Genomic DNA, 25,345 nt, shown 5'->3' on the forward strand with positions numbered 1-25,345 from the left:
GTGCATGAGTGTGTGTGTGTGTTTGTGTGTGTGTGTGTGTGTGTGCGTGCGTGGGTGTGCTGATTCACTTTAAACGTTGTGTGCTGAGAATAGAGTCATCTGAGAGGTAAAAACTTTAAGAAATAGAACTAAAAGAGGTGAAGGTTGTTCTCAGATAAACAGCAACAAATACCAGTGAATTATTCCTATTTCATTTCAGTTTTTTGGCACAAAGAAACAGTCATGGTTGCAAAACGACCAGCAACATTGACTGTATCTTGACTTTTCCTTATTTACCTCTGTGAGCTTAATAGTTGTTGGAGAGAAATAAATATGTCAACAATTATCAGATGGACAAGTATGAAATGTCCAACTGGATTTCAGGATAGATGACGTGTCTAATTTTCTCCCATTCTTGGTAAACTTCTGAATTTAAAAATGAAGGTTCCAGAAAGTTTCTTGCTGCCTTTAAAAGTCTTTATTCTTACTTCTTACTTTTCTAGACACTCTTTACAGAACCATAGTCCCTGAGAATGAGAGGGGTCTTACTGGAGGCCATCTGATCAAGGATGATGTCGTGTGGGATGATGTGAGTTTTCACCACTCACATCTGGTCAGAGAGTGGTTTGCAGTGAATGGCAGGATGGTGGTTGAATCCCCCCCCTCCCCCCCTACTCCCCATTCCTCAATCCAGTAGAAGATTTTTTTCCCTGCCTGGTGGAAAGTTTGTGACCGGTGTCCACATGCCCAAATGGCCCTGCTAGCAGCCATGGATGCTGCATGTGATGACATCACAGTGGAGTCCAGCAGAGGGTGGATTGGCCACTCTTGGAGACGCTTTCCTCGATGCCTTGCAAGGGAAGACATCCGGTGTGATGTTGATGAAAATATGTGACCAGACAGGAACGTGTGGATGTCCAGGAATAATTTATGTTCAGTTTACAGTAACATGTACTGTTACATTGTTTACATTTGTGATGGTATTTCTTATGTTTGTTCTAAATTAAGTGACTGTGTGTGGGTTTTTTTTTCACAGTGCTGTAGAATTGCAAAGAGCATATGCAGTAAATAGGTGAAACATACATATGTGTCTTGTACTCAGTTACCTCACTAAATACAGTAATGTGTAACTTGACTGTAGTTTTCAAATGGTGCTGTCCTGAGTGTTTTCAGGCAGTGTCACCAAGATCTGACTTTTTTGCATTGGAAAACACAGAGAGAGTAAACTGTCATGATGAAAACATGGCAAAGCCATTTGACTGTCTTGCTCATAAGCAATAGTGTCAGGACTCTTTTTTTAATTATTATTATTTTGATGACAGACATGAATACTTGCTTTTGAGGAATTAACGATTCATTTTAAGCTGACTCACTTTTGCAGGTTACCATCAGGTTTTGCAGTTTGTACTAACTGCTCTGAGGAATGCACTAAATGTTTTGCAAATGTTAATAGTGATGTGAGAAATGCACCAAAGCGACTGAGAAAAACTGTGTTGATGAGGAGTGTGTAGACTGCTCCCTCTAGTGGTGAACTTTAAAATGGCCTTATCCGATACCATTCGTCACTACATATCAGGTCATTATGAGCCGTTTTCATGTGCTAAATGTACAGATTGTTTATGGAGTTTGAAATAAAGAAGACAAAAACATTACGCTGCAACTTTCAAAATATATCTTTTATTTATTTACATCAAACAAAAACAATCCCAATTACTGAAACATTCGAATGCATAGTTACATTTCCAAAACTGTCATTTCACTAAATATTTTCTTGATATTTTCAGGATTTCTGTTTGTGAATTACACATTTTTTTAATGTTGTTTCAACCAATTTGCAAAAAAAATTAAACAATGCTGTAACATAAGATTTCAAAGTAAACAAACATGCAAAGAGGCATGAGGTGGAATAGGAAGCAACTGCTTCTTTAGACCAAATTTTGATGAAGTAATGTATTTTCCTGTTGGCAGATTAGATAGCAACAGGACGGAGGAACTGGTTTAGTCTCTCCATGCAAGTACATCCACCACTATGACTGCTATTTCAGTTTTTGTAAGCATATTCATTTTATACTTCATGACATTAAAGGGTATTTGCGTACAAAAAAAATTCCCAGATACTAACAGATAAAATGTACAAACGTAGCTTGACATCAAAAAGCAATTATATTGGAAGGAGCTCCTCTCAACCTGAGCTGTCCTCACCCATCACCTTGGAAATAAAAATGCTGAACACAAAGAGAATAATGGTGAGTATAGTATAGTTTAATGGAGGCTGTTCCTGTACGTTTGTGTTCTGGGTTTGGGGTTTTTGTGTCTGCTCCTTGGCTGGGGGGGCGGGTGACAGCACCAGAGGGGTGTCGTTTAAACCATCATCAGCAGGACCGGGGCTAAAGAATGGGAAGATTTCCTCTAGATTAAATGAGCAGCCAGTAAAAGAGTAGATTAGAGAGGCAGCATCCACATCATAAAACGACACCGATTTCTTCTCATAATCCACGAACACTCCGACTCGCTCAGGTTTCCTTGTCAGGGGGAGGGAGACGGGGTTGTAATCCAGAGCCTTGAATTGAGTGTTATTCCTCAATCTGATGATCCAGCAATTTCCATTCCTGAAGTTCGGTGTGAATTTCTTCATCCCTCGCACCGACGCTTTGACAATCCCTAAATCCCAGCCGGTCTTCAATCTGGCCTCAACTTCGTAGTAGAACCTCCCTCTAGAAAAGCCCTTGTTCCCCAGGACGTAAGCGTATCTGTTGAATTTGTGTCGCACGTTTTCAAACCACCAAATGTGAGACGTTCGCACTTTTTTCGCATCCTCTGAAAAGAGGAGCAGGTCGTTGGAGGTGCAGGGGTCAAAGGTCATGTCCACTGAGTACTGCCGCCGGATGATATCCAGCCTGATGCCATCTGGGAGGCTCTCGAGATCGGTGACTGTCTCGAAAGATTCCTCCACTGATTCATCAGCAAGTACTTTACTGCAGCACACCCTGAAATCCCCACCAGCCTGCTGCATGTCTTTGATGAATGCATCCACCAGCTGGTCCAGAGCTCTCCTCACTGCCTCCTCACAGTGCTGACTGGTTTGGTTGCTGATGTCAGACCAGTTCTTGGTCCGTGGGGTGGAAAAGGATGCGACGTTCTTGATGAGCTTGAGGTGATCTTTGATGTTTGACATGTTGTCCAGATTAGTTCTTCTCCTCTGGAGCTCAGTGATTTCCTCTTTCAGCTCTTTGACCAACATGTCAGTCTTTCTGTCGGCTGCTGTTTGCTTTGCTTCGATCGTCTGAAGCAGCTTAACCAGCGGCCTCTGAGCCGAGGCAACTAAGTTGGCAAAGGTCTGAGCAGTATTTGCTATGGCCTCGTCACTATCTCTCCTCTTGATTTGCGCTGCTTCTTCTAGTTCCTGAGCCTTCTTTTTTCTCTCTTGTATCATCTCCTCCACTTCTACCTTGTTCCTCTCCAGCTGAGCCCTCTTCTCCTCATACTCTTCCTCTAAGGGGGCCGTATTATGTGCCTGGTGTTGTCTACACAGCTCACAAAAGGATGTCAGGTCATCTCTGCAGAAATACTTTAAAAGACGTCGATGTTTCTTGCATATCTGGTTCGACAGCCTCTTCACAGGATCAGTCAGTTTGTGACTCATCAAGGCAGTATGTCTCTGGTGAGGCTCCAAGTGTATTTCACAATAACAGCTCAAACAGACCAAACAGGTTTTCACGGCTTTCAACTTGGTGCCAAGGCAGTGGTCGCATGGCACCTCTCCTTCTTTGACCGGTGACAGATTTTTCACTTGATTTTTCTTAAAGTTCTCCACAATGTCCCTGTATGCAGTGTTCACATGAAGTTTGAGCCCTCTGGTGAACTTCTCGTTGCACAGAGGACATTGACAGAGATCTTTGTCCTTCCAGTGTTGGTTGATGCAAGCCTTGCAGAAGTTGTGCCCACATGGAAGAGACACAGGCTCGCTCATGAGATCCAGACAGATGGCACACAGGAAGTTATCCTCAGACAGGGAACTCATGTCTACAGAGGTAAAGAGGAGGGCTGTACTCAACAGGTTTAAGATCTTTCATCATTTCAAAAATGATTTAAGTGATCTTATTTTGAAATGGAAATATTATGCAATACTTTTAGGAACATGCCAACTTTTTAGGAGATGTGTTCATTTAATGATGGGGGAAAAAAAAGAGTCTGAACACTGTTTATGTAACTCCCATCGTGATTCATCGTGACTTTTAATGCCTCGGTCAATGCAACTTTGGCCAGGTGCAAAACCAAACATGTGAAAAGAGTCACGTCTGTGTACAGAGGGGATGGGTTGAAGTTCAGGGACATTAAAAAACACGAGTCTCATCCTGCTACAACCAGATGCTGATATGCATGAATCAACATCCTCAACATGGTAAATGCTTACGTCAAGCTGGACTCATGTTTAAAATATGAATTCATTTGTTAAACCATTGACCATTGATAGTTAAATCGTTTGTAAAGGTTTTGATTGTTAAACCAAAAGACGTTCAGGACGTTGATATAACTCATTTCATATTGTAAAAGTCATCTGTTGTTGGCTAGTCCACCGCTGCTGGTTGTACCTGTATCATGTATGAAGGGTATCGATCTTCTGGCTCTGGCTCTGGAGAGGAAGGTTAAATGAGTGAAGTTCCACAAAAGTTGTGTTGTTCCTTTACCGGAGGGCGTTTCTCTATTTCTACACGACAAAAATAATTCCACACAAAACAGATTTTATATTAGATACTTCCTGATGTCACTATGATCCTAAACATGAGCAGCACACAGGAGTGTGATGAGTAAATACTGGTTAACTAGTGAAAAGTAAACAAAGTCATGAATAACAACCAGTTGCTGCTGCATCTGTAGTTATGAACAAGAACGAGAACATGTTATTTACTTGTCATATGGATGAATGTTCGATGACACTGTTCTACACAGTAAGAGCAAAGTTTTACCTTCGCTTCAACGCCTTGGATGTAGATGTCCCTCTCTCCTCTCTTTAAACAGAGCTTCTGTTTACAGTTGCCAAGAGTTCAGCAGTATGGCAACAATCAGTTTCATTTCCCTGCAAATGATGCAATGGTTCCACCCCTGTTCCTCTTTTTCTGCTCAATATTAACCCGTGAATGGATGAATCTGATCAAATAATAATGATGATAATGATACTGAAATTCTATGTGTTTTTTGAGCAAACCCAAGCTTGAGTAACTTTTAGTTGGTCTGTTTTGTAAACCAGAGCCATCACTGAGATCAGTGCCTCATTAATCCTGGATAGTTTGGAAACGCTGGGCTGATAAAGGGTTAATTTTCACTTTCCTGAAATGGGAAAGCTTCCATGATGATATTATTTTCAGGGTTGTGTCCTTTTTATTCAAGCAAGGAGAGACAGAAATATAACATTCTACTTGATGAGTGCGTGTTCTGCTTTTATATGGAATGTGAGGCATTATTAGGATTACTGTTCTTTTACTGGAAACATTTTTTAACTACTGAAGCCATTACTGATTTTTCTATCGACATTATAACCATCACTTCCCTCTGTGTTGTTGTTCGTAGTATTCACGTTTTGAGTCTGCTTTGTCCTGCAGAGGTCGCCAATGTTTCGTTCAGGATCACGTCAATGCCTCAGTTACTAATAATAACCTTCTCTGCCAGAACCTGAGGCTGTACTCTTAACCCTGATGTCAACCCCATCCATCCCTCCATTGTCTTACGCTTCCTTCTGTTGAGGGTCGCGGGGGTGGAATATCCGCTGGAACCCTGGGACTCGAACCCGAAACCTTCTTGCTTTGAGGCAACAGTGCTGACCACTGCACCACCGTGCTGCTTACAGCCATCGTTTTAATATTCTACATATTTTCCCCAACAACCAGCTGGACTCTGCTTAGTGAGCTTTACTGACCCGTGGGGATCTTGACAAGGAGATGCTGAAGCTAATTATAGATACACGCTTGGACTCGCTCCGTCACAACCTGATGTAGTCGTGATATGCAACCATGATATTTCTCCGTAAAAGTAAAATAATTCAGTGTTGCAATGATAAATGCATCTATGAATCCGTGATTATGTTGAAGCGTCACTGAAACAAATGTCGTGTTTTCAAGTCCCCGCCGGCCGACTGGATCGCCGTGACTGAGTGGTTCTGTCCGTCTGTGTCACAGACCTCTGAGCTCCGCTGCTTCACGTGTTGAAAGAAAGGACTCTCTCCTGTTTGACCTATTTTGCACGCCATCAGCAGCAGATAATTCTTGCAACTATGACGATCTTGTCTTTTTCTTTAAAATGTAATGAGAGAAGCCACAGACTCTCTCGTTGCTTCGACTCACGTTGCTGCTGATCGAAACTCTTATGATAATCCTCCTTTTCTCTTTATGTTCTTTGCTTGTAAATGCAGTTGGAATTAAAAGCAGAGAGCAACAGAAGCAAGGAAATAATAAGATGAGGAGAAAGGATGGAAAGTCCACAAAAGGGCGTTGAGGGAAGGTGGAGAGGAGTGGATGGGAAGAAGGGCTGATGAGAGAAAAGCAGGAATGTATGTATGCCCAAGAAAAGTTTGAAACAATGATACCTCCACAACGTGATCATGGGCAGTTATCATCTTGTAGTAAAGAGTTAGTTGTCCTGATATGTTGAGTCATCAAGTTTATTGTCTCATTATCTCAAGATAACGAGCTTTGTTGATTTATCTTGTTTAAAAAAAAAGCAGGGTAGCTGGTTACATCAAAAATACTGTCCTGTTATCACAAGAAAACAAAAAACTGACACGCTCCTACGGTCTTTCTTGGTTTCTACAAAGGCAGAAGAACGTTATAAAGGCTGGGAAAGGAAAAAAAAGAGTGTGTGAGAGAGAGAGAGAGATATGACGGTTTTGCAGTGTTTACTCAAAAGGAAATGAGGTCATCTGTTAACCACTCTCATATTTCCTTCCACGTCAGTGAATCCCCTGTTGCAGTGTTTCTTCTAAAAAGCCAGTGAACGTGACATTCTGCTACTTTAATGACCACAGGAGGCTGGTTGGTACATAAACCGAGGAGCGAAGGTGTGGTTGAGTGTCATCCTCCGTTCTCTGCAGCAGGCTGAACAGGGAGTAAAAAAAAGATTCATTACCACCCTTTAAATACCTTTAATAAGATTTGCATTCTCTCCTCATTTGTTTGTTGGTTTCGAAGGTCATTACCACAACAAAGAATGTACGTTTAATCTGCTCATTTCCATATAAAAGTAAAAATCAATTGTAGCTCCCGTGCCTCATTAAACCAAATATTATTAGAATTTCTTGTCTCAAAATAAAGTAAAAAAAAAGCTCTTTGGCGCAGTTCAGTAGTAATGAACCATTGTGGTTTAAGAGGGCGGCTGAGTGAGGAAGCTTGTTATTGTGCTGTTTGATTAATGGCCGCACATACAATGAAATTTGCATTACATTTTTTTCTGCTCATATTTCACCCGATCCATTCGTTGCTTTTACTGCGGATCCTTTGTAGGTTTATATGGGACTGGAGCCAAATCCCAGCTGATACTGGGCCAGAATCAATCACAGTGAGCTACATGGACCTGTGGGTCATTACCGTCACAGCGGCCATTTTGACTTGTCAAGAACAGAAAACAGCACATGGAGGTGAAACTAGCAACACCCAACGTGACTCCGTTCATCTTGGGAGAGCAGCTGATGGGAGAGAGCCCCTCACGGCTGCACTCTCCTGCTTTCTAGGGATGCAGCATTTAAGTGAGCGCATGGTTTGGTTTTTACAGCAGTTTTTTTTGTGGGGTTTTTTGTATGTATGTGTGTGTGTGTGGGGGGGGGGGATTCCCCCAAAAAAAGGTAGAGATGTAGAATAAATAATTATTGTTGCTATTGAGATTCGCTGTCATGTATGGTCAATTCCCTGCAGAGGAAGAGTTGACAAGTTGTGTGTGTGTGTGTGTGTGTGTGTGCGCGTGTGTGTGTATGTGCATGCTGCAATTTCACCATTCACACAATCTGATATAACTTTTTCCTTATGAAACCAAAAAAAAAGTTGCAGATCATATGCTTGTTGAACCCTGGGCTGTGCATTGATCCGACTTTTCTTTTCTTTTCTTTTTTTTAAGCCCCACTGCTGCCACAGAAGTGTGTGATATGAAAAGGGTCACTCTGAGGGAGCTGCCACAGAAAATCCTCCCTGAGCCACACAAGCCAGCTTGCAGGTGATATTTCAACCCCAGCAGTGACGATTAGGAGGAATTTTCCCATTGATACAACAGAATCGAATGTGCGGCGTCATCCAAAGCTGACAGCTACTATTCATCGATATTCTACAGTCAAAGTACCACATTCATATAAATATAAAGCAGAGTCTTTATAGATTCAAAACAAACCTGTTAAGCTGCTTTCTCAAAGTCAAAATTTGCAACCTTTACACTTTCAGTAGCGATTATTCAAACATTCTTCCCGAGAGTACTTACATGCATGCATGTTGATTCAAGTGCTCCTGTTCTGTGAGACTGATTTACCCGAACACCTTCATTAGAATCATAGGAACGACTACAATAATATTAATGTGCTCTGAGAGAAAAAGTAAGGATATATTAACTAACTGTCCTTCACAAAAAATAAAGATATCCATTTTGATGATCATATTTAAAGATCAAAGCAAAATATGTAGAACCAATAAGTAGGATGTGGAATCAAAATAAGCATAATAAATCATCAGGATGAATAAAACAGTTCAACACTAATGCTCTGTAAACACGAAAATTGTTCTTACTGTAATATAAACTTCTATCTTATAATGTTTTTTCACTCTAGAGATTGCACTCAATCAAGTGTATGAAGTTGTTCCTTCATTTTAAACTATTCGTCTTAATTCCTAGGCAAGCAGACAGGAGAGCTTCAGTTCCAATAATCACCAGTAGGTGTCTCACTTCGCCAAAAGATGCCTTGACAGCGTCCCTCATCCAACAGCCTCAAAGAAAATGCAAATTCACTATTTAGTGAGGAAAATGCTGGTCGGTCGCTATAGAGTTGAGCAGCATTAATTCTGGAGGAACTCGAGCCTTCGCTGAAGTCGCAGCAGCCGCTTGGTGGTCTTTAGTTTGATGTCATCGCCTCTTGTTAAGTGTCTGCTCCACGGGGGGTCCGCACCCCCACCGCATCCCTGTCAGCCCCTCATACGGGCTGACGAGGCATGAGGACGTGGCATAACTCCGATGATAGAGAGACAGGCTCGGCTGGAGCTCTCTTTATGACAAGAGCTCCTTCTTTGTGTCTTTTGAAGCAAAACCGGCAAAGGCGCATTCCTGAAGGCGCGTAACCGACCTCACTGTTTTGACGTGAACGCGGTCAAGTGCGACTGGACATCTCCCCCCACCCCCAACATTGTATAAAATAATTTCATTATAAAACACACAAACCTCGCCGATATCTGTGTAAATTGTTCTATTCACCTCAACGTAGAAGAGGGGAAACATCCAGAGTGACTTACAGGAGCTGTGAGGGCGACTCTTCAACCCTCGTGGCTTCTGTGTCAGTGCTCTGAATGTTTTCAACTCCCTGGAAGATTTGATTTCTTTCTGCCATTTATTTCACTCCAGTCTCCAGCGCTCAGGAGGTGTGATATGAACACCTTCAGTGGAGGCAGGATCTGGAGGTAGGGTTGGTAGACGGGGGGGGGGGGGGGGGGGGGCAAACTCCACCCAGCAGAGGGGTTGAGTGGCGGGCGGAGCGGAGCGGAGGGCAGCGTGCGCTAGGAGGCTCCGGCTGGTTGGACGGGACGCTTGACAGGTCCCGCACACAAACTTTGCTGCCGGGGGCAAAGTCCATCCCGGTGTGAGGGGGGAGCTCGTGGAAGTGGATGTGTACTGGCTGGCCACCAAATCACATGTCATTTTAATGAAATGCTCCAAAGATGGCGGTGGTAATAGCGAGTGAAGTTTCGGGCTCCTCCGGAGTGCAGAAAAGTGGCTGTGTGGAGGTTTTGGTGCGGGAGCGGTGGCACAAAGTTTTCATCAACTTGAACGAGGAGGCGCTCACGTTGAGCTGCGAGGAGAGCAGCTTGAACTCCAACGGCGTCACCAACGGATCCTACCTGGACAACAACAACTCCAACAACGGCCCCCAAACTGTGCGCACCGCCTTCACGGACCTACCGGAGCGAGTACCGGAGGCGATCGCTAACAAAAAGAGGTGCGTCAAGGTGACCAAGCAGGAGGTCGGGGGGCTCGGGATCAGCATCAAGGGGGGCAAGGAGAATAAAATGCCCATACTCATCAGCAAGATATTCAAGGGGCTTGCAGCAGATCAGACCCAAGCTCTATACGTCGGGGACGCCATCCTGTCAGTGAACGGTATGAACCTGCGGGACGCGACCCACGACGAGGCAGTGCAGGCGCTGAAACGGGCCGGAAGAGAGGTGACCCTGGAAGGTAGGGCGGGGCTGGGATGGGAGGAGGAGGAGAGGAGGTGATGGGTCAGGTGCTCCCAAGTGGTTGATGTTGAATTCTGTGTGTGTGTGTTTGTGTACCTGATCATTTTAGCCTATTGGAGACCTTTTCTGGTATAAACACTTACCTTATAGGGACCGGCTCTAGTGCAGCACCTGTATATGAGTCTCTGGTGAAGGCTGGAGTTAATTGAGGTTAGTACCAGGTTAAGGTGAGGGATTAATTGGTCTCAGAAAGTGAGCGCCAACCAAAATGTGGGTTTAAAACACACACACACACACACACAAGTTGTGCAGCTATCCTTATTAGGACATTATATTCACTTCCATTCATGTGGAAAGCCCAACCCAAGCCCTAGTCCTTATCTTAACCCTAACCTGTTTAAAGGGCAGTTTTGGGGTTCAGACTTGATTTTTGGGTTAAGATTAGAGTTGGGTTTAGGTTCAGTTTAGGATAAGTGTTGGGTTGGATGTGTGTGTGTGTGTGTGTGTGTGTGTGTGTGTGTGTGAGTGATGTGGGATGATCATTCATTTAAACTAGCTTTTATTATAGCATAAATCAGTGCTTCATGCATTGTACATCATCAGTAGCGAGCTAGAAGTTGAACTCCGACCACACAGGACATGCGCAGGACTTCTCCCAAGTTTTAGGAAATCTCAGCCTAATATGGATGACTCTTCATGTGACCTCTGGACTTTATTTTGTGAACCTGCCTCCAGGGAATTCAATTTTTAAGCACACATTTCTTAAACTGTTGTTGCGTTTCTCAATCCTGGACCAGTGCATAAAAAGACGTGCAGCTCTGCTCTTTTACCTGTCAGTTAATTGCATTCACTTAGCGTCCCACGTAGCTTATAAATCACTCTCTGATTAGATGAACTGAATGAAAAGCAGCAAGCCCCCGTGTGCGCGTGCGTGTGTGAATGACAGTCTCTTTTAAAGGATTTGTTTTATTTTCCATATGATAAAGGAAGTTCTGATGAATAGCAAAAGCTGGGGGGGGGGGCTGGTATTTGTATGGCAGCAGCCTGTATAATTCACGTTCATTTAAATCTGTATCAAATGACAAAGCAATTCAGGGAGTCTTAAATATAGGACAACAAATAGAAGTCAATTTGTATCCTTATACATAAACATTTATGTTTATTTGGAGAATGAGAAGAAAAGACTGCAAATCTGTTTATGCAATGAATCTATCATCAGCACATTCTTGGTTTATGCTGTAGTTGGGAAGCAGCTGACTGGCTGGCTGCTTGAGAAACAGGGAAGATTTCTAAAAAATTATTATTGTTTTTCTTATTATGCAATTAGTGTTTCCATGGGAGTAACATGCTAGATCAAACTCAGAATGTTTCCCTTTCTCCCCCTTTTTTTCAAGGCCACTCGAGCAGATCCAGGTCTACTTGTCCCCTGGCGTGTCTCACGTCGTTGCTCACGTGCTTTTATTCACGTGTGCAGTTGTGTCCTGCCAGAAGTGTGATTGGAAATTGGCCTGATGGCTGACACACACACACACACACACACACACACACACACACACCGGAAACTATGTCATACAAGTGCCCACTTCTGAGTTTTTACTCCTGCTCCTGTGAGGACTCTTGAGCAAAGTGCCCCCCCACCCGCAATCTCTCTTACACACACACACACACACACACACACACACACACACACACACACACACACACACACACACACACGATGATGTTCCTTCCCAGGGGTACTTAACTACAGAGGGAAAAGCAAAACTTACTGAGATAAGAAAGAGGGAGCGCAGCCGAGAGAGACGGGAGGGGGGTGGAGCTGAAATGGGAATTTAATGGAGAGATGGGGGGGGGGGGCAGAAGGAGAGCTAACGAGGGACACCAAGAACGTGTCCTAATGATCACGGTTATCTTCAGGGTAAATGAAAATAGCACTGTCCCGGGATCAGTTGGGGGGGAATGTGCTTGTCAGTGGATCTCTGGGGACATTAACATAGAATGAAGCATGTACAATCATGTAATCAGTGATATTATATTTCTGCCTGGTTGCCATCTGCTGAAAGACGCTGTTACGTGATGATCAGGAGGAAACATCTGATTCAGCTGTTGAGAGGATGTACACGTCACATGGGAGAGGAGTGTGCATGCCTGTGTGTAGCGTCTGCATCTGTGTGTTCCTCAGCACTCAAAGATGGAGAAAGTGCAGCTAAAATAGACGACTGCCATCTTCCATCTAATGCAGGCTGGAAGGAGTTCCAACTGCTCTCCAACCAAAGAGTGGTAGTTCAAGCCCTTATGCCAGAGAGCATCCACTTTGCTCAGGTGTCCCTAAGCAAGAGACTGACTCTGCTGAACTCTGTTCTGCAGCTCAGCGTGCGGTTTTACAGAGATGTGAATTTTTCCTGTGGCAATCAATCAAGGTTCTGCTGCAGTGTTGCTCATAGCAACCACAGGAAACACCATTTTGAAGGTTGAGTGTTGGGCTGGTTCGACTGTGATTAAACATTCGCACACAAAGACTGTTCGATGAGCTAACCAGGCCCACAGCCTATATGAGCCTTAGCCAACACCAACCCCGCTTAGTTACCGTTGCTGGGTCCGTCAAGCTATCAGTACAAGCTTAGCTTAAAGTAACTAACTAACTAACTGACTAACAGCACCCCGTTGAGAAATAGGTTTCAGTAAAACAAAACAAAAAATCTATGTCAGACAGAAGGGTCTTCAGGATGTCAAACTGACTGTGCAACAAAATCGTGTTAAATAAAGACAGAAGCTGAAGCCTACGGCTCACGGAGACTAGTGAGACAGAGGACAGTGACCTTAGGGAGCAACGCTGTTCCTACTGACCTGGGAAAGCCTCTGTTCACTAGTACAGTCATGAAGAAGCAAAAGCAGTAGGCCTATGAAACCATACATGCAGTAGTAAGTCAGCTAGCATTGGCTAAATACAGTAACTATGATAGAGTACTGATGTGTATAAATGTCAGCAGTGTGTCAGCCCAGTCCTGCAGAAAAGTAATGATTTACTTTGGCGCAGACAAAGCTGAGCCTGTTGATCTTTTAGCTGGATTAGAGGATGCCCACATAGCTCTATCCACAGCTGACAATTGGTCTTGGTTTGAACGAGTGTCACTGCTACAAGTTCCCCAGGCAAAAAGTTTAAACGTAACTTACCAAAGTCAACAAATCCAGCTTGATAATGGAAGTCAAAGGAGCACCACAGTGACCGCTTGATGGACCTCTGCTGTGCTGTGATTGACTGGTCTTCGTTTGCTTGGCCAACGGTCAGTTTTATCACCTTCACTAGAAAAGGCCCTATTCGTACTGAGTATCGGTAGATGTGAAAAATGACTAAATCAAAGTGGGTATTGGCTAAATTCCGTTTGTCTGCTTTGGGGTCCTGTCATTTGGAATGTTTCTTTCCTGTGACATGTTGATATAAACGTAATGAGGTGAGAAAGTAAGCGAAGATTGGAACTTCTCTCAAGATTGGGATTGTTTTTCGTGCTTTGTCATTGATTTTTATGACTGAGTCAATGAGAACAATGCCATGAATGCCTGAGTTGTCCCAAAGTCTTCTGAGTTACTTGATTGTTTTTAATTAACTTTTAAAAAGGGCCACGCAGTTCAGAGTCCTGGACGAGAGACAGGAAGGCAGAAAAAACGTGGCTCTGTTCCAGTGTTTCACCCCTCCTTGAGTATGGTTGTTAGGGTTTGCGTGTGTGCTGTTTTTAGGTGTTCTGGTTGTTGCCTGTAGACGTGGTTTGGAGATGAATGATGAATCACGTGGACCAGCAAGTAACATTTTTGCATAAAGGACAGCTAAATGCATAGAGGGAGCTCAAAGCAAATCCTCAGTAATTTAAACCATTTTCTTGTTCATGGGATCCAGATAATGTCAAGTCAAGTCAATTTTATTTGTATAGCGCCACATCAGAACAAAAGTTATCACTTTACAGGTAGAGCAGGTCCAGCACCACACTCCTTCTATGAACCTACGCCCAACAATTCTCCATCAGAGAGCACATCAGGCAACAGCGGCGACGACAACCTTCCTTTAACAGGCAGGAAGGTCGAGCAGATCCAGGCTCAATGGGGACGGCCTTCTGCTTTGACCGGTTGGGGAGAAAGAGAGCAGGAGAGCAGGGCAGAGAGAAAGACAGATAATGGAGGAAGACAGGTATACAGAAGGAAAGAGAGGGGCAGAGATCAACAGGGTGAGAAAGCGGAGGAGAATAAAAAGAAAACGTAATGTAGACCGACATCAATCACGCATTGAAGTGAATAACGTTAATTATCGAGTTACAATGGCACCTGTCAAGAGGAAGGATACACGAGGCAGTAAGTGAACAGTCAGTCCTTTAAATGGAAGGATCAAATGTAAGGGGGATCTGAGGGACTGTAACAATGGACAAATTGTGGACAAACAGCTGGTCTTGTGGTCTGCAGCGGCTCATCGATGGGCTCGTAGGAGTGAAGGATGACTTGTGGGGTTTGATCCAACAGATGTCAGAAATTGCTGGAAAAAAACGGATCTGCTGCCACCGCCTTGTGGATGCCGCACCAGCTGCTTTGGGGGATCTGCACCTGATCAGGCGGTTGGTTTTGGCTGACTGGTGTATTTTTTTGCTAGCGGTGTATGTTTTCATATCAGAAGAGAGTTCAAGTAAGATTTAAAAAGGGGCTAATTCATCAGGAACCTGATCAATAAAGACCAGAGTGGTGAAGTAACGTTTGCTCATGGTGTAAGTCGGTCCGTCTGAAGAGGTCGAGCTCTCACCGTCGGGGTTTAAAGTCGTATAAACCCAGTTGACGTGTACATCAGTGTGCTCGTGATTTTCCTGAATTATAAATGTTGCTGTAGACTTGCAGGGATTCCATGACTTATAAGTAATCCTGCGTTGAAATTGAAGTCACAGGTTACATCGTTAGGTTATAGATTAAGTGCTTGAACTAACCGGCCTGGTTGAAACTTATTTTAAATATAGATCAGTTCTCTGCATTGACCAGTATCTAAAACTCAGGTGTCCATTTAGGAAGAAAACAAATTTCAACTGCCGAATCTCCTCACAGTGTCGGTACTTTTTAACCGATGTTGTTGAAACCCAGAGATGTTCTCATTCATTATTACATTTGTCAAATGTCAATGTTTTTTCCGATGGCAGGCCCCTAAATATAACGTAAATGTATTCACCCATCTATGGTTAAGAATCTTTGGGCTTTGCACTACAGTTTGAAAACAAAAAGAGAGAAACAAAACCCCAAAAGATTCCTGTAGAATCTAGAAACCATGGCAGGCTTTATTACCGTGATTATCTGTTGGTATCTGTGAACCAAACCGTTTCTTCAGAAATTGAACATTTAATTGGGAAAATCAACAATGAAAACAATCGTTAGCTGCAGCCCCTTCACTGGTCCAACTGATTTTTTTTTTTTTTTTTAAACATCGAACTCGAGGCCCCATATTGAGGAATGCAGCCCCTTTTTTAAAAGTTAATGAGAAGAGGAAGAAAACAATTATGCTCTCCGGGAAAATGAATGAATTTCATTACACACACTCATCATTTCACAGTTGTAAAAAAAAATCAGACGAGCCCGAAACGTGATGAATAAAAAGGGCTAAACACAATGATGACATCTGGCACGCTTTAGCCAGCAGGAAATGAGTCAATGTCTGATAAGACCCCCACTTGAGCTCCCAACAATCCATACCTTTCATCACCTGGCACCTGGACGGGGATGCGTGTGTGTGCTGCTGTCATGTGTTTGTGTGTCATCGAGTTCAGTCATCAGCAGTTTAGCCTACACAGACAGTGTGTGTGTGTGTGTGCGTGTGTCCGCGTGTGTGTGAGAGAGAGAGAGAGGATGTGACTATCGGCTGCCTGTTTTTGTTGTTAACTTTTTCTGACGACGAGAGGATGAAGATGATAATGGTGACATTAACAATGGTGGTGGTTCAGTAGCTGTTGTTGTGGTGAAGATAATGGAGGGAATCATTCATTCTTGTCCTCTGTGAATGTTTTTACAGCAGACATGAAAGCACAAGACCTGTTTTTTCCTTTTAGCTTTGTTTGAAGATGACAAAAACTCCTGTCCCCCCCAGGTGACCTTATGGTTTATTCTCTTCAATATGCTTTGTTTTCTTGCAATGGATGTAATAAAAGGGAGTTATTCAGCAATGGTTTAATACTTCTGTAGTCAAAATAGGGTAACCAAAAAGACTCATAAGAAGTAGGGTTGTGTCACAATTCCTTTTGAACATTTGTCAGAAGAAGTAAACAGCTTCTTCGTATACTGTCAGGAACAACTCAGTAAGCAGGCAGCTCAGAGAACTTGCATGTCCTTGTTCTCAACATGTATAATCATGTATCATGCAGCAAGGCTTTTAACTGATGATGTGCAACAACATCAGTCCGCTGGTGGACCCCCACAGTCAAGCAGCAAAACATGAGGGTTCTTTCAGGCCTGCGTGAGTTGAGAGTTTCTCGAAATTGCAGATAGATACCATGAGTCCAGAGGAGCGGGGACTTCGGTAGTCGCAAAGCCACAAACACCAATGTGGAGGAGTTTTTGTCAGTCAGGCTTTTGAATGGCCTCATAGAAAAGCTTCTGTCAGCAGGCTGGTCCGGAAGTGAAAGCAGGGCTTGGCTGTGGCTGAGGACAGCAGAGGAGGACAACTGCTGATCTTTGTAGGGATATCCCTGGGTGGCGAAGGGTAGACTTAGAGGAACCACTATCCCAGCCATCCTACCCTCCATGGAGGCAGAGTTGGTTGACTTGGGGAAGCCTCACCTAAGTCCCTGGTGGAGGACTGAGGCAGTTCAGAAGCTCCTCCATGGTAGTAGTTGTAGATGTGATTACCAGCAGTAATGGCAACCCTCATGGCCACAAGCTTTTTGTAGTGACTGACAGAAACTGACTTCATGAGATTCCAGCTGCCAAAATGAGTTTCCTCCATAAGGTGGTTAGGCTGAGACTTGGAGATAGAAAGAAGGTTCAGACTTTGAGAGGGAGCTCAGAGTAGAACCGCTGCTCTTTCAGGTTTAGAGGTGGTTTAGGTTTCTGAATAGGAGGCCCCCTCTTTGAGGTATTCCAGGCACGTATAACTGTAAGGAGGCCTTGGTAGAACCAGAACACGCTGGAGGGATTACGTACCTCGGTTCGTCTGGGGAAACTAGGGGTCTCACAGGAGGAGCTGGGGTGTTAATCCCCCACCACCACCTGGATAAGCAGCAGAAAATGAATGGATGCTTGCATGCAGGTTTTACTTCTATGTCTTTTATGGTATTTGGTGTTCAGGTTACTTGTCCGTCTGTCCTTAGCAGTCTCATGAACACGATCTATTCTATCGAAACAAATTATGAAAAACACGAATGCAGAATAAATAGCAATGTAATAAAGCGATTAGATTTTACAATCAAATGACCTATATCGATGCAAAAACACTTTTCTGGGCTTTATTCAAAGACATGTAAGTCAAGTTGCGTGAATAATAAATCCCATTCCCAGCCCAGTTCCATTTCGCCACAGAACTCCTTTTTGAATCTTGTAATCAGTTTCGTTAAAGTCTTCATTAATCTGGACAAACATAAATGTCATGAAATTTAAGCAAACGTCAACTGAGTCCAATATTCTCCCGAAGGTCATTGAAACGCTCTCCCTGTTCTCGCTGGAGCTCTACTGCCGCTGAGATTTACTTACATCAACTTTGAAATATTTTCAGTCTCATTCCCTCCCTCACACACCGCTCATTGTTCTGTTAAGGTGATATTTGAGATATGGGTCCAAAAACTTGTGAGGGTCTTTTGTGCAGCCGTAGTCATCAGCTACCTGCTCAGAGCCTACAAGGAAAGCCTTCACTCTACGATCCGAGGTCTTGGGTTCTCTTTGCATTAAACCCTCTAACTCCTGTTTCACTGGTTTAATGAGAGCAGAACATCCTCTCATCGAATAAATTACCATTAGGAGTGTATGGACAGAAGCTCATTGACTTCAGACCTCATTAGATGTTATTAAGCAAGAGAGACAGAATGAGACAGATAAAGTCATTACACCTGATGTTATAGAATAATGAGTGTGGGAGTGTGTGTGTGTGTGTGTGTGTGTGTGTGTGTTGTTCATCGTGTGTGTGTGTGTGTGGAAGTCACGCATCAGAAGGAAACAAACTTTCACATTTGTTAAGAGTGTAATTGAATGGGGTTGAGTAGAGTTTAATAATGAAGTGGGTTTTGACTGAATGGGTGTTTAATAGGGAGATGGACAGCTGGTCTTTGGTGATACAGTCATTCATACGTGCACTGGGACCTCCGTAACAGGAAGACGCTGTTTCTAAATGAGTTGAGACTCGTCACAATGAAAAAGATTTAGCTGCAGGCTCGCAAGCTGCTCTCAAACACTAGTTGGAAAAATGGAAACTTCTTAAACAGCAAACTAACGCTCAAGTAGAACGAACCCTCTCAACTTCCAAATTCTTGCCGTGCATGTTAGACAATTATGCGGAGCTGGCTGTGTTGGTCCTGCAATGGAATAGAAACAGGACCCTGGGGAATGCCCACACATTTACACAGTGTAATGATCACACGGACTCCACCCCATTTATTTTCCCCCTCCGCTGGAAACACTTACAGTTCTATTCCTGGGCACTGTGACGGCGGGCAGTGAGTGTACATTTCCGTTTTGGTGGAATTACTTTGTAAATGTCAACTAACTAGAAAAGAATTTTAAAAAAAAATCAACTACTAGTAATTGTGTTTGTCTAAATTGCTTGATTCTGTTTGTGAGCTGTACATTTATGACGCAAAACATCAAGAGTGAGCCATTTATCAAGTTTTTTTAAAGTTCACTAAAGACATGCAGCTCATGATTACGTCTTTTATATATGTAGCAATTAACTGTCTTAAAATTAACACCGTGAAGTTAAAGTACATGTATCCTAACTGTAATTTATGTAGGAAGCATACTAATATCAATGTACTATATTTAAGTACAGTACAAGTATAGAATCCCTTCGTACACAAATAGTTAACATCTTTTATTTTGTACTACAGCTGTGAATTACTCTGAACTGCTAGTTCAAGAGAAATAAATGTCACACTTTTATTGTGGTAATAATAAAATTATAATGCAGACGTTTTATAGTAAGAGTTGATTGCACAATGTTGCAGTGAAGTAACTGCATTCACACTGACTCTCTGTGTATGCCTTACCATGCATTTCTGTATTGTACAGTAAGGCTTCGTAACCTTCTGTAGAGGGCAGGAATTCATTCATTCATTCATCGTCTTCCGCTTATTCCTGTTAAGGGTCGTGGGGGGGCTGGATCCTATCCCAGCGTCTACGGGTGAGAGGCAGGGTTCACCCTGGACAGGTCACCAGTCCATCACAGGACCGACACATAGAGACAGACAACCATTCACACTCACAATCACACCTACGGTCAATTTAGAGTATCAATCAGCCTCGTCCTCTCTTGATGTCTTTGGACTGTGGGACGAAGCTGGAGTACCAGAGAGAACCCACACAGGAACAGAGAGAACATGGAGACTCACACAGAAAGATCCTGTGCTGGAGCCGGGACTCGAACCTGGAACCTTCTTGCTGTGAGGCCACAGTGCTGACCACTGCACCGTGCAGCCAAGGGCAGGAATATTTATTTATTTCAGATTTAGTTCATTTCATTCATCTGTCAAAGAACAAAGAACATACTGTAAGCACAAAACTTTTCCAAATCTTGAATGAAAAGGCAGCAGAAAGCAGAAAAACTTAATTTTCTCTTCCCCTTTATGCCAAGAAATCATTTCACAAAGAGCACAATATAAAAGTAAACACAGCGTCTTACATCCCTTTTGTTCATGTTGTTTTTTTTTTTAAACTGTAATAACATTTAGTATGCTATTCAAACCTGACTCATTTCATTTCATGTCATTAATGATCCTGTTTTTTTAAATGTCTTGTTTGATTTAGAATCTTTAGTTTCTTTCTTCAGATGGTTTCACAAACCGGTTCCTCTTACAGAAATGCAACATTCCAGCAATTTAGTCCTAAATCCCTCCTTTTTAAACAGTCTTATCCTTTGAAGTTGAAAAACTTTCTCCATCCATCCATTTTCTATACCCTTTATCTGTTCAGGGTTGGGGGGGGGGGGGGCTGGAGCCTATCCCAGCTGACACTGAATGAGAGGCGGGGTTCACCCTGGTCCATCGCAGCTCCATCAGGAGCAATTAGGGGTTCAGTATCTTGCTCAAGGATACTTCAACATGGTCATGGAAGCGAGGATCGAACCAGCGACCCTTTGGTTTCTGGAAGGTCACGCTACCTCGCCGCCATGCTGCTTCCTATTCATTGCAATCCACTCTATATTGATTACACAGCCAAACTTAATTGTAGTTGTTTTTAAATACGACTAATAAACAGGATATATGTTTAACACATCTGTTGGGTGTAAGCAAAGTACGTGTGGTTATAATTTTGCTGTGGATAAAAAGTAAACTGAAAGTATAGTCTTATTTTGAAGTTGAATGAAGTATTTATATATGAGTATCGTAACTGAAGTATTGATTAAACTTTTTGAAGAGCAACACAGAAACGTGTCTTTCAACTGCTTGTTTGTGATCGTTTCAATGAACAAACTGAAAAGAGAAGATCGGTGAAGCGCATTTCCTGCAGCATCAACAGTGGTGATGGTTGAATTGTGGTAAGAGCGGCAGCTATGAGCTCTAGCACCAGTCGTTTGGTACGCGAGAACTCGGTCGACTTTTGACGAAAACAAAAACTCACCATTCTCATTCTTGATCTCCAGCTTCTCAAAAATTTTCTGGTTTCTTCACCACAAACTAAAAACGTCTTTGGGTCGTGGGTAAAACAGGAGGTTAGGAAACAGTGACCTTTTAAAATTTTTTTTTTTTTTTTTTTTTACCAGTTTCTCACTTTTTATAGACCAAACTGTATAATTAAGAAAATAATCACTATATTAATGGATTTGGAAGAAAGTGTAATGAGCAGCCGTAAACGTGATTCATTGCCTTCATCTCATTTCATATCGCATTAAATCACGTCGAGTGCTGGAAGTTGGATGAGACGAGTCATTAGACAGGAAGCTGCAGCGACACTCAGCTGTTACCTTCTGGACCTCCACTTTTAAAGCTTAACGCCCTTTTTTTTTTTTTTTTTCTTTTAAGAGAACACAAGCAATGAAACCGAACAAGTGTGCTTCTTGCATCCTTGTGTTTGTGCAGCTATTAGAACAGTGTTGCCGTTTCTTGCCTAAATTTAAACCACAGGATTGTACGGCCCTTAACAAGCAAGACCAACTCTGTTTGTACGAGACAAGGTTGTCTTGATCTGTCTGCAGCAGATTAGGTCTTTTTCACTCCGCAGAATTCCCTTGTATTGTGCTGTGATTTGACAAATCCATCAGCCTCTTTCAGCTCTTTAATCTGATAGCAGATGTGACTGTGTGGGTTATTCTTCTTTGCAATTGCATCACATCGTCATTGGAGGGCCATTGAGGACAGACTCGCATCACCCCCATCTCCTCCTCGCCGTTGCGTGTGAGCTGGCAGTTAGGCTTGTTAAACAGTCATGGAGGGCTCTTCTATGCTTCCACTGAAGATAGTTCACACGCTGGAGTATAAAGGCCACCAGCCATATCCCAATTATATACAGCGTGTACAGTGGGATATGCCTATTGAGCATTCGGGGTAAGCCAAAGACTCAAAGCATTCAAAGCAAACCGAGCATCCAATCTGCCTTGCCACTGAAAAAAAAACGTGGTCTTTTTTTTTCTTTCTTCTGCCAACACGTGCGGTTTAGCTTTGCTACCAGATCCCCATTTTTAGAAAAGATTCTGTTTTACTGGTTTTTAAAAGATGGTCCATTTGTCCAATCAGGAATTACTGGGTGGTTCGAGAGTTTATCAGAGGGTTATCAGCACAGCCTGTGGCTCAGAGACAAGCTGTCAATCAACAACAAGAGAATATAATTTTTTGAAAAGGAAGAACAATTTAAAGAAATACTGACATCAGTAACTTAAGGGGATAATATAAAGTTAGTAAAACAGGAGAGTGGTGAGTAAGTCGTGTAAATAGCCCATAGCACAGATAGAAGAAGTTGTCGTAGGAACTGGCTCGGCTTTAACCCTTTGTGAACGAATACATGCAGAAAAGGAAGCCATAGATCTTTGTTTAATCGTCTACCTCGACAGTCAGCCTCTGTAGGACAGACTACACATCAGTTTATACTGGTGGGGGGGAAATATTAAAATATTGCTACACTCTCAACATTTGGCCAGTTCTGTCCAACTAATGTTATACACTGCAAAGGAATTCTTTATTGCTGTATAACAGTGGACTTCCAGTGGAAGCACGAAACAACTTCCTGTGTAGTAGTTAACAGATCTAGAGCAGCAAAGAGGACCAGGATGCTTCCAGATAACGTGAGATCCGTGGAGAAGCTTGCCTGTTTACCTCGTATCAGAGGCATTTCCTGAGCTGGAAAGCTCTTATTCTCCAGTTGTCAAGGGCCATGCTTGTTGGGAACAGACCACTGCAGGAAAAAAAACATTTCTAATTCTACTGCATATCACAGCATCTATGGTATCTTCACATCCTTCTGACCTACACAATGTTAGTCTGATATTAAATCCCTGCCCCAAGTGAAACGACATGCTTTGGATTCAAATTGTGCTCAGTGTTTAATGGTAAAACGATTCCCTCTGCAGTCACAAAGAGACAGAATGTTTGAGCCTCACTGTGAAGGAAGATGTTTGTTCACAGTTTGACACTGGAAGCCTGTTTTCACATTCATCGCTTGAAGTTGAAATTTGTTTGCTCCGTGCTCATTGAAAGCCTGATTTTAAGAAGCGGCTCTATAAGCAGAACATATAACACAAATGTTAAAGGTCAGTCCTGCTTTAATATTTAGCAAAGAAAGATGTGGAAACTTGACGCTGAGAATGGACTTTAGAGTGAAAGAGCGACTTCTTGTGTTCAACCAATCAAGGCATGAAATGAAAAACCGGAATTTTAAAATCAGGAGACGGATAAAATGCCATTTATTGTAATTATAGTATGTTAAAAATTGTTATTGATCAACTTGATGTAGTACATTTTGAGCTTTTTTTTAATGTAATGAATCTATTTCGGTTAACTTTTTTTTTTTTTTAATAATTCGTGGTGGTTAGTAGTAGTTTTTGATGCATTATTAAGAAGACGCTTAACACGCACAAAACCAGTGTTGTAACCCAAAAAACATCAGGAAATGACCGAGTTGGTAATCTGTGTGTGTTTCACATATTAGACCCAAAACTGTCACAGAAAAACTTCGCGAAAGTTGCCGCTGTTTACCTAAAACAACCGGAAGCTTTTATCCGTATTGATTCCCCATTGATGTGTTTAAATAAGGTTGACAAAGAGTGTCTCATTCTCAGGTTGAGTTTCTTTCATGTGTCTGAACCTTTAGCTTTCACTGAAAATCTCTTTTATATTCTTTTCTAGTCAAGTACATGCGAGAGGCCACACCATACGTCAAAAAGGGCTCCCCAGTGTCAGAGATCGGATGGGAGACCCCCCCTCCGGAATCCCCCCGGCTCGGCAGCGCTCCCATCACCTCCTCCTCGGACCCCGCGAGCCCTCCACCCCAGCCCTCCCTGTCTCTGCAGGGCGACAGGAGGTGTATACCCCTCAAGATGTGTTACGTAACCAGAGCCATGACCACACCAGACCCTGACAACAGGTGGGTGTCACGCCATCAGACGACTCGCTGTCTATCATTTGATCGTCACGTGGACGTGTAGTCCTTGAATCCTGTGAAATTCTGAAATATTTATTACAGTTCCACCAAGAAGCATTGTTTTTCTTAAAATAAAGGCTTATATCGATCTATCTATCTATCTATACACACACACACACACACACACACATACATATATATATGTGTGTGTGTGTGTGTGCGCGCGCACAAATGAACAGATACAGCATGTATTGTGGACCGCATAATGACCAAGATAAGTGCAGAAACAAAATGGTGGTGAAATTACCCTGGAAATAGCTAGCAGGCTCTTAGGTGCTTAAGTCACCGGCTCGATTGACGCCAATAGCACCCATAGAACATGTCAGGAGAGTGCTACAGCAAGGAGAGACACGGCGAGGCTGGTGAATGGAATGGTGGTAAGTGTCAAGTACCAGGCCACGGTGCAGCCTCAAGCAGCTGCTGCCGGTGAGGGGAGGTATCATGGAGAATAATAGGTGCGGATATTTTGACACCCGTCCTTCAGCGGCGGTGTGTTTTGCGTTCAATTTCTTTGAAACTGAATGCCTCTGGCACAAGCCGGTGCTGGATATAACAATATTACCAGGATAGTTGGTTGTGATTTGAAAGAAAAAGAGGGCAGCAATGCTGAATGTTTAAGTGACTACAGTAGTATAAAGCTTGGTTTATGCTTCGGCGACGGCGTCGCGGCGACAGCGTCGACCCTACGCCGTCATTGAGCAATCGAAGTTCTGTGTCGAGCGAACGCGTTGCTCTGCAATTCACTGCCAAGCCGCAAGGCGGTGTGGATGTGTCTTTGTATGGTTTGGGGGGCTCTTGTCGGTTTCCAAAATAAAACTATTTACAACAGGAAGTCCAGTGCTTTTCTCTGAACTACTGTTTGCTTTCATGAATCAAACTGTAAACTTTGAGCATGACAAACATGACTTCTTGTGGCCATTGTCTTCCAGAGACGCACATATTTGTCACTGAGGTTCTTCCACCTCTTCATGCATTCGGCGACCTCCTCTGAGCGGACCAATCACAATTCTTGACGTTCATGTCACAACACGTCAACGCGATGTGTTGTCAGGATTTTTTGGAGGTGCACATCCGGCTACGGCGTAGGGTCCGCGTAGGAGTCTGCATCGACAGCGTAGGTACAGCGTCGACGCGACGCAGAAGCATAAACCAGGCTTAAGAAT

General features: G+C 43.0%; 2 protein-coding genes across 7 annotated transcripts in view; one reads left to right on the plus strand and one right to left on the minus strand.

Annotated features, from left to right (window-relative positions):
• Positions 1–685: 685 nt before the first annotated feature.
• Positions 686–5,054, minus strand: LOC147253585 (E3 ubiquitin-protein ligase TRIM21-like). 6 transcript variants are annotated; one of them, XR_015118562.1, is made up of 3 exons: positions 4,947–5,054; positions 4,572–4,687; positions 686–829 (listed from the first exon to the last, which is right to left on the minus strand). XR_015118562.1 is itself a non-coding variant. In XM_086218836.1 (3 exons), the coding sequence occupies exon 3, from the start codon at positions 3,998–4,000 to the stop codon at positions 2,162–2,164; it is 1,839 nt and encodes a 612-aa protein (XP_086074962.1). In that variant the 5' UTR covers positions 4,001–4,002; positions 4,572–4,687; positions 4,947–5,054; the 3' UTR covers positions 1,641–2,161. The 6 variants fall into 6 exon arrangements, 5 of the variants coding, with proteins under 5 accessions (XP_086074962.1, XP_086074964.1, XP_086074963.1 ...); XM_086218836.1 differs by lacking the exon at positions 686–829 and adding an exon at positions 1,641–4,002; XM_086218838.1 differs by lacking the exon at positions 686–829 and adding an exon at positions 1,641–4,002 and having other exon boundaries at positions 4,572–4,612; positions 4,947–5,044.
• Positions 5,055–9,701: 4,647 nt separating this feature from the next.
• The window catches only part of sntb1 (syntrophin, basic 1), a 44,519-nt gene continuing 28,875 nt past the window's right edge, over positions 9,702–25,345 (plus strand). The window contains exons 1-2 of the mRNA XM_086218842.1: positions 9,702–10,392; positions 23,888–24,125. Of these exons, the coding sequence (XP_086074968.1) occupies positions 9,876–10,392; positions 23,888–24,125 (755 nt within the window). The 5' untranslated portion in view covers positions 9,702–9,875. The remainder of the gene's footprint in view (positions 10,393–23,887; positions 24,126–25,345) is intronic.

The sequence above is a fragment of the Aulostomus chinensis genome, chromosome 11 (assembly GCF_037954235.1).
Source record: "Aulostomus chinensis isolate RoL2024-O1b breed Wild chromosome 11, RoL_Achi_v1.0, whole genome shotgun sequence".
NCBI lineage: Eukaryota > Metazoa > Chordata > Actinopteri > Syngnathiformes > Aulostomidae > Aulostomus > Aulostomus chinensis.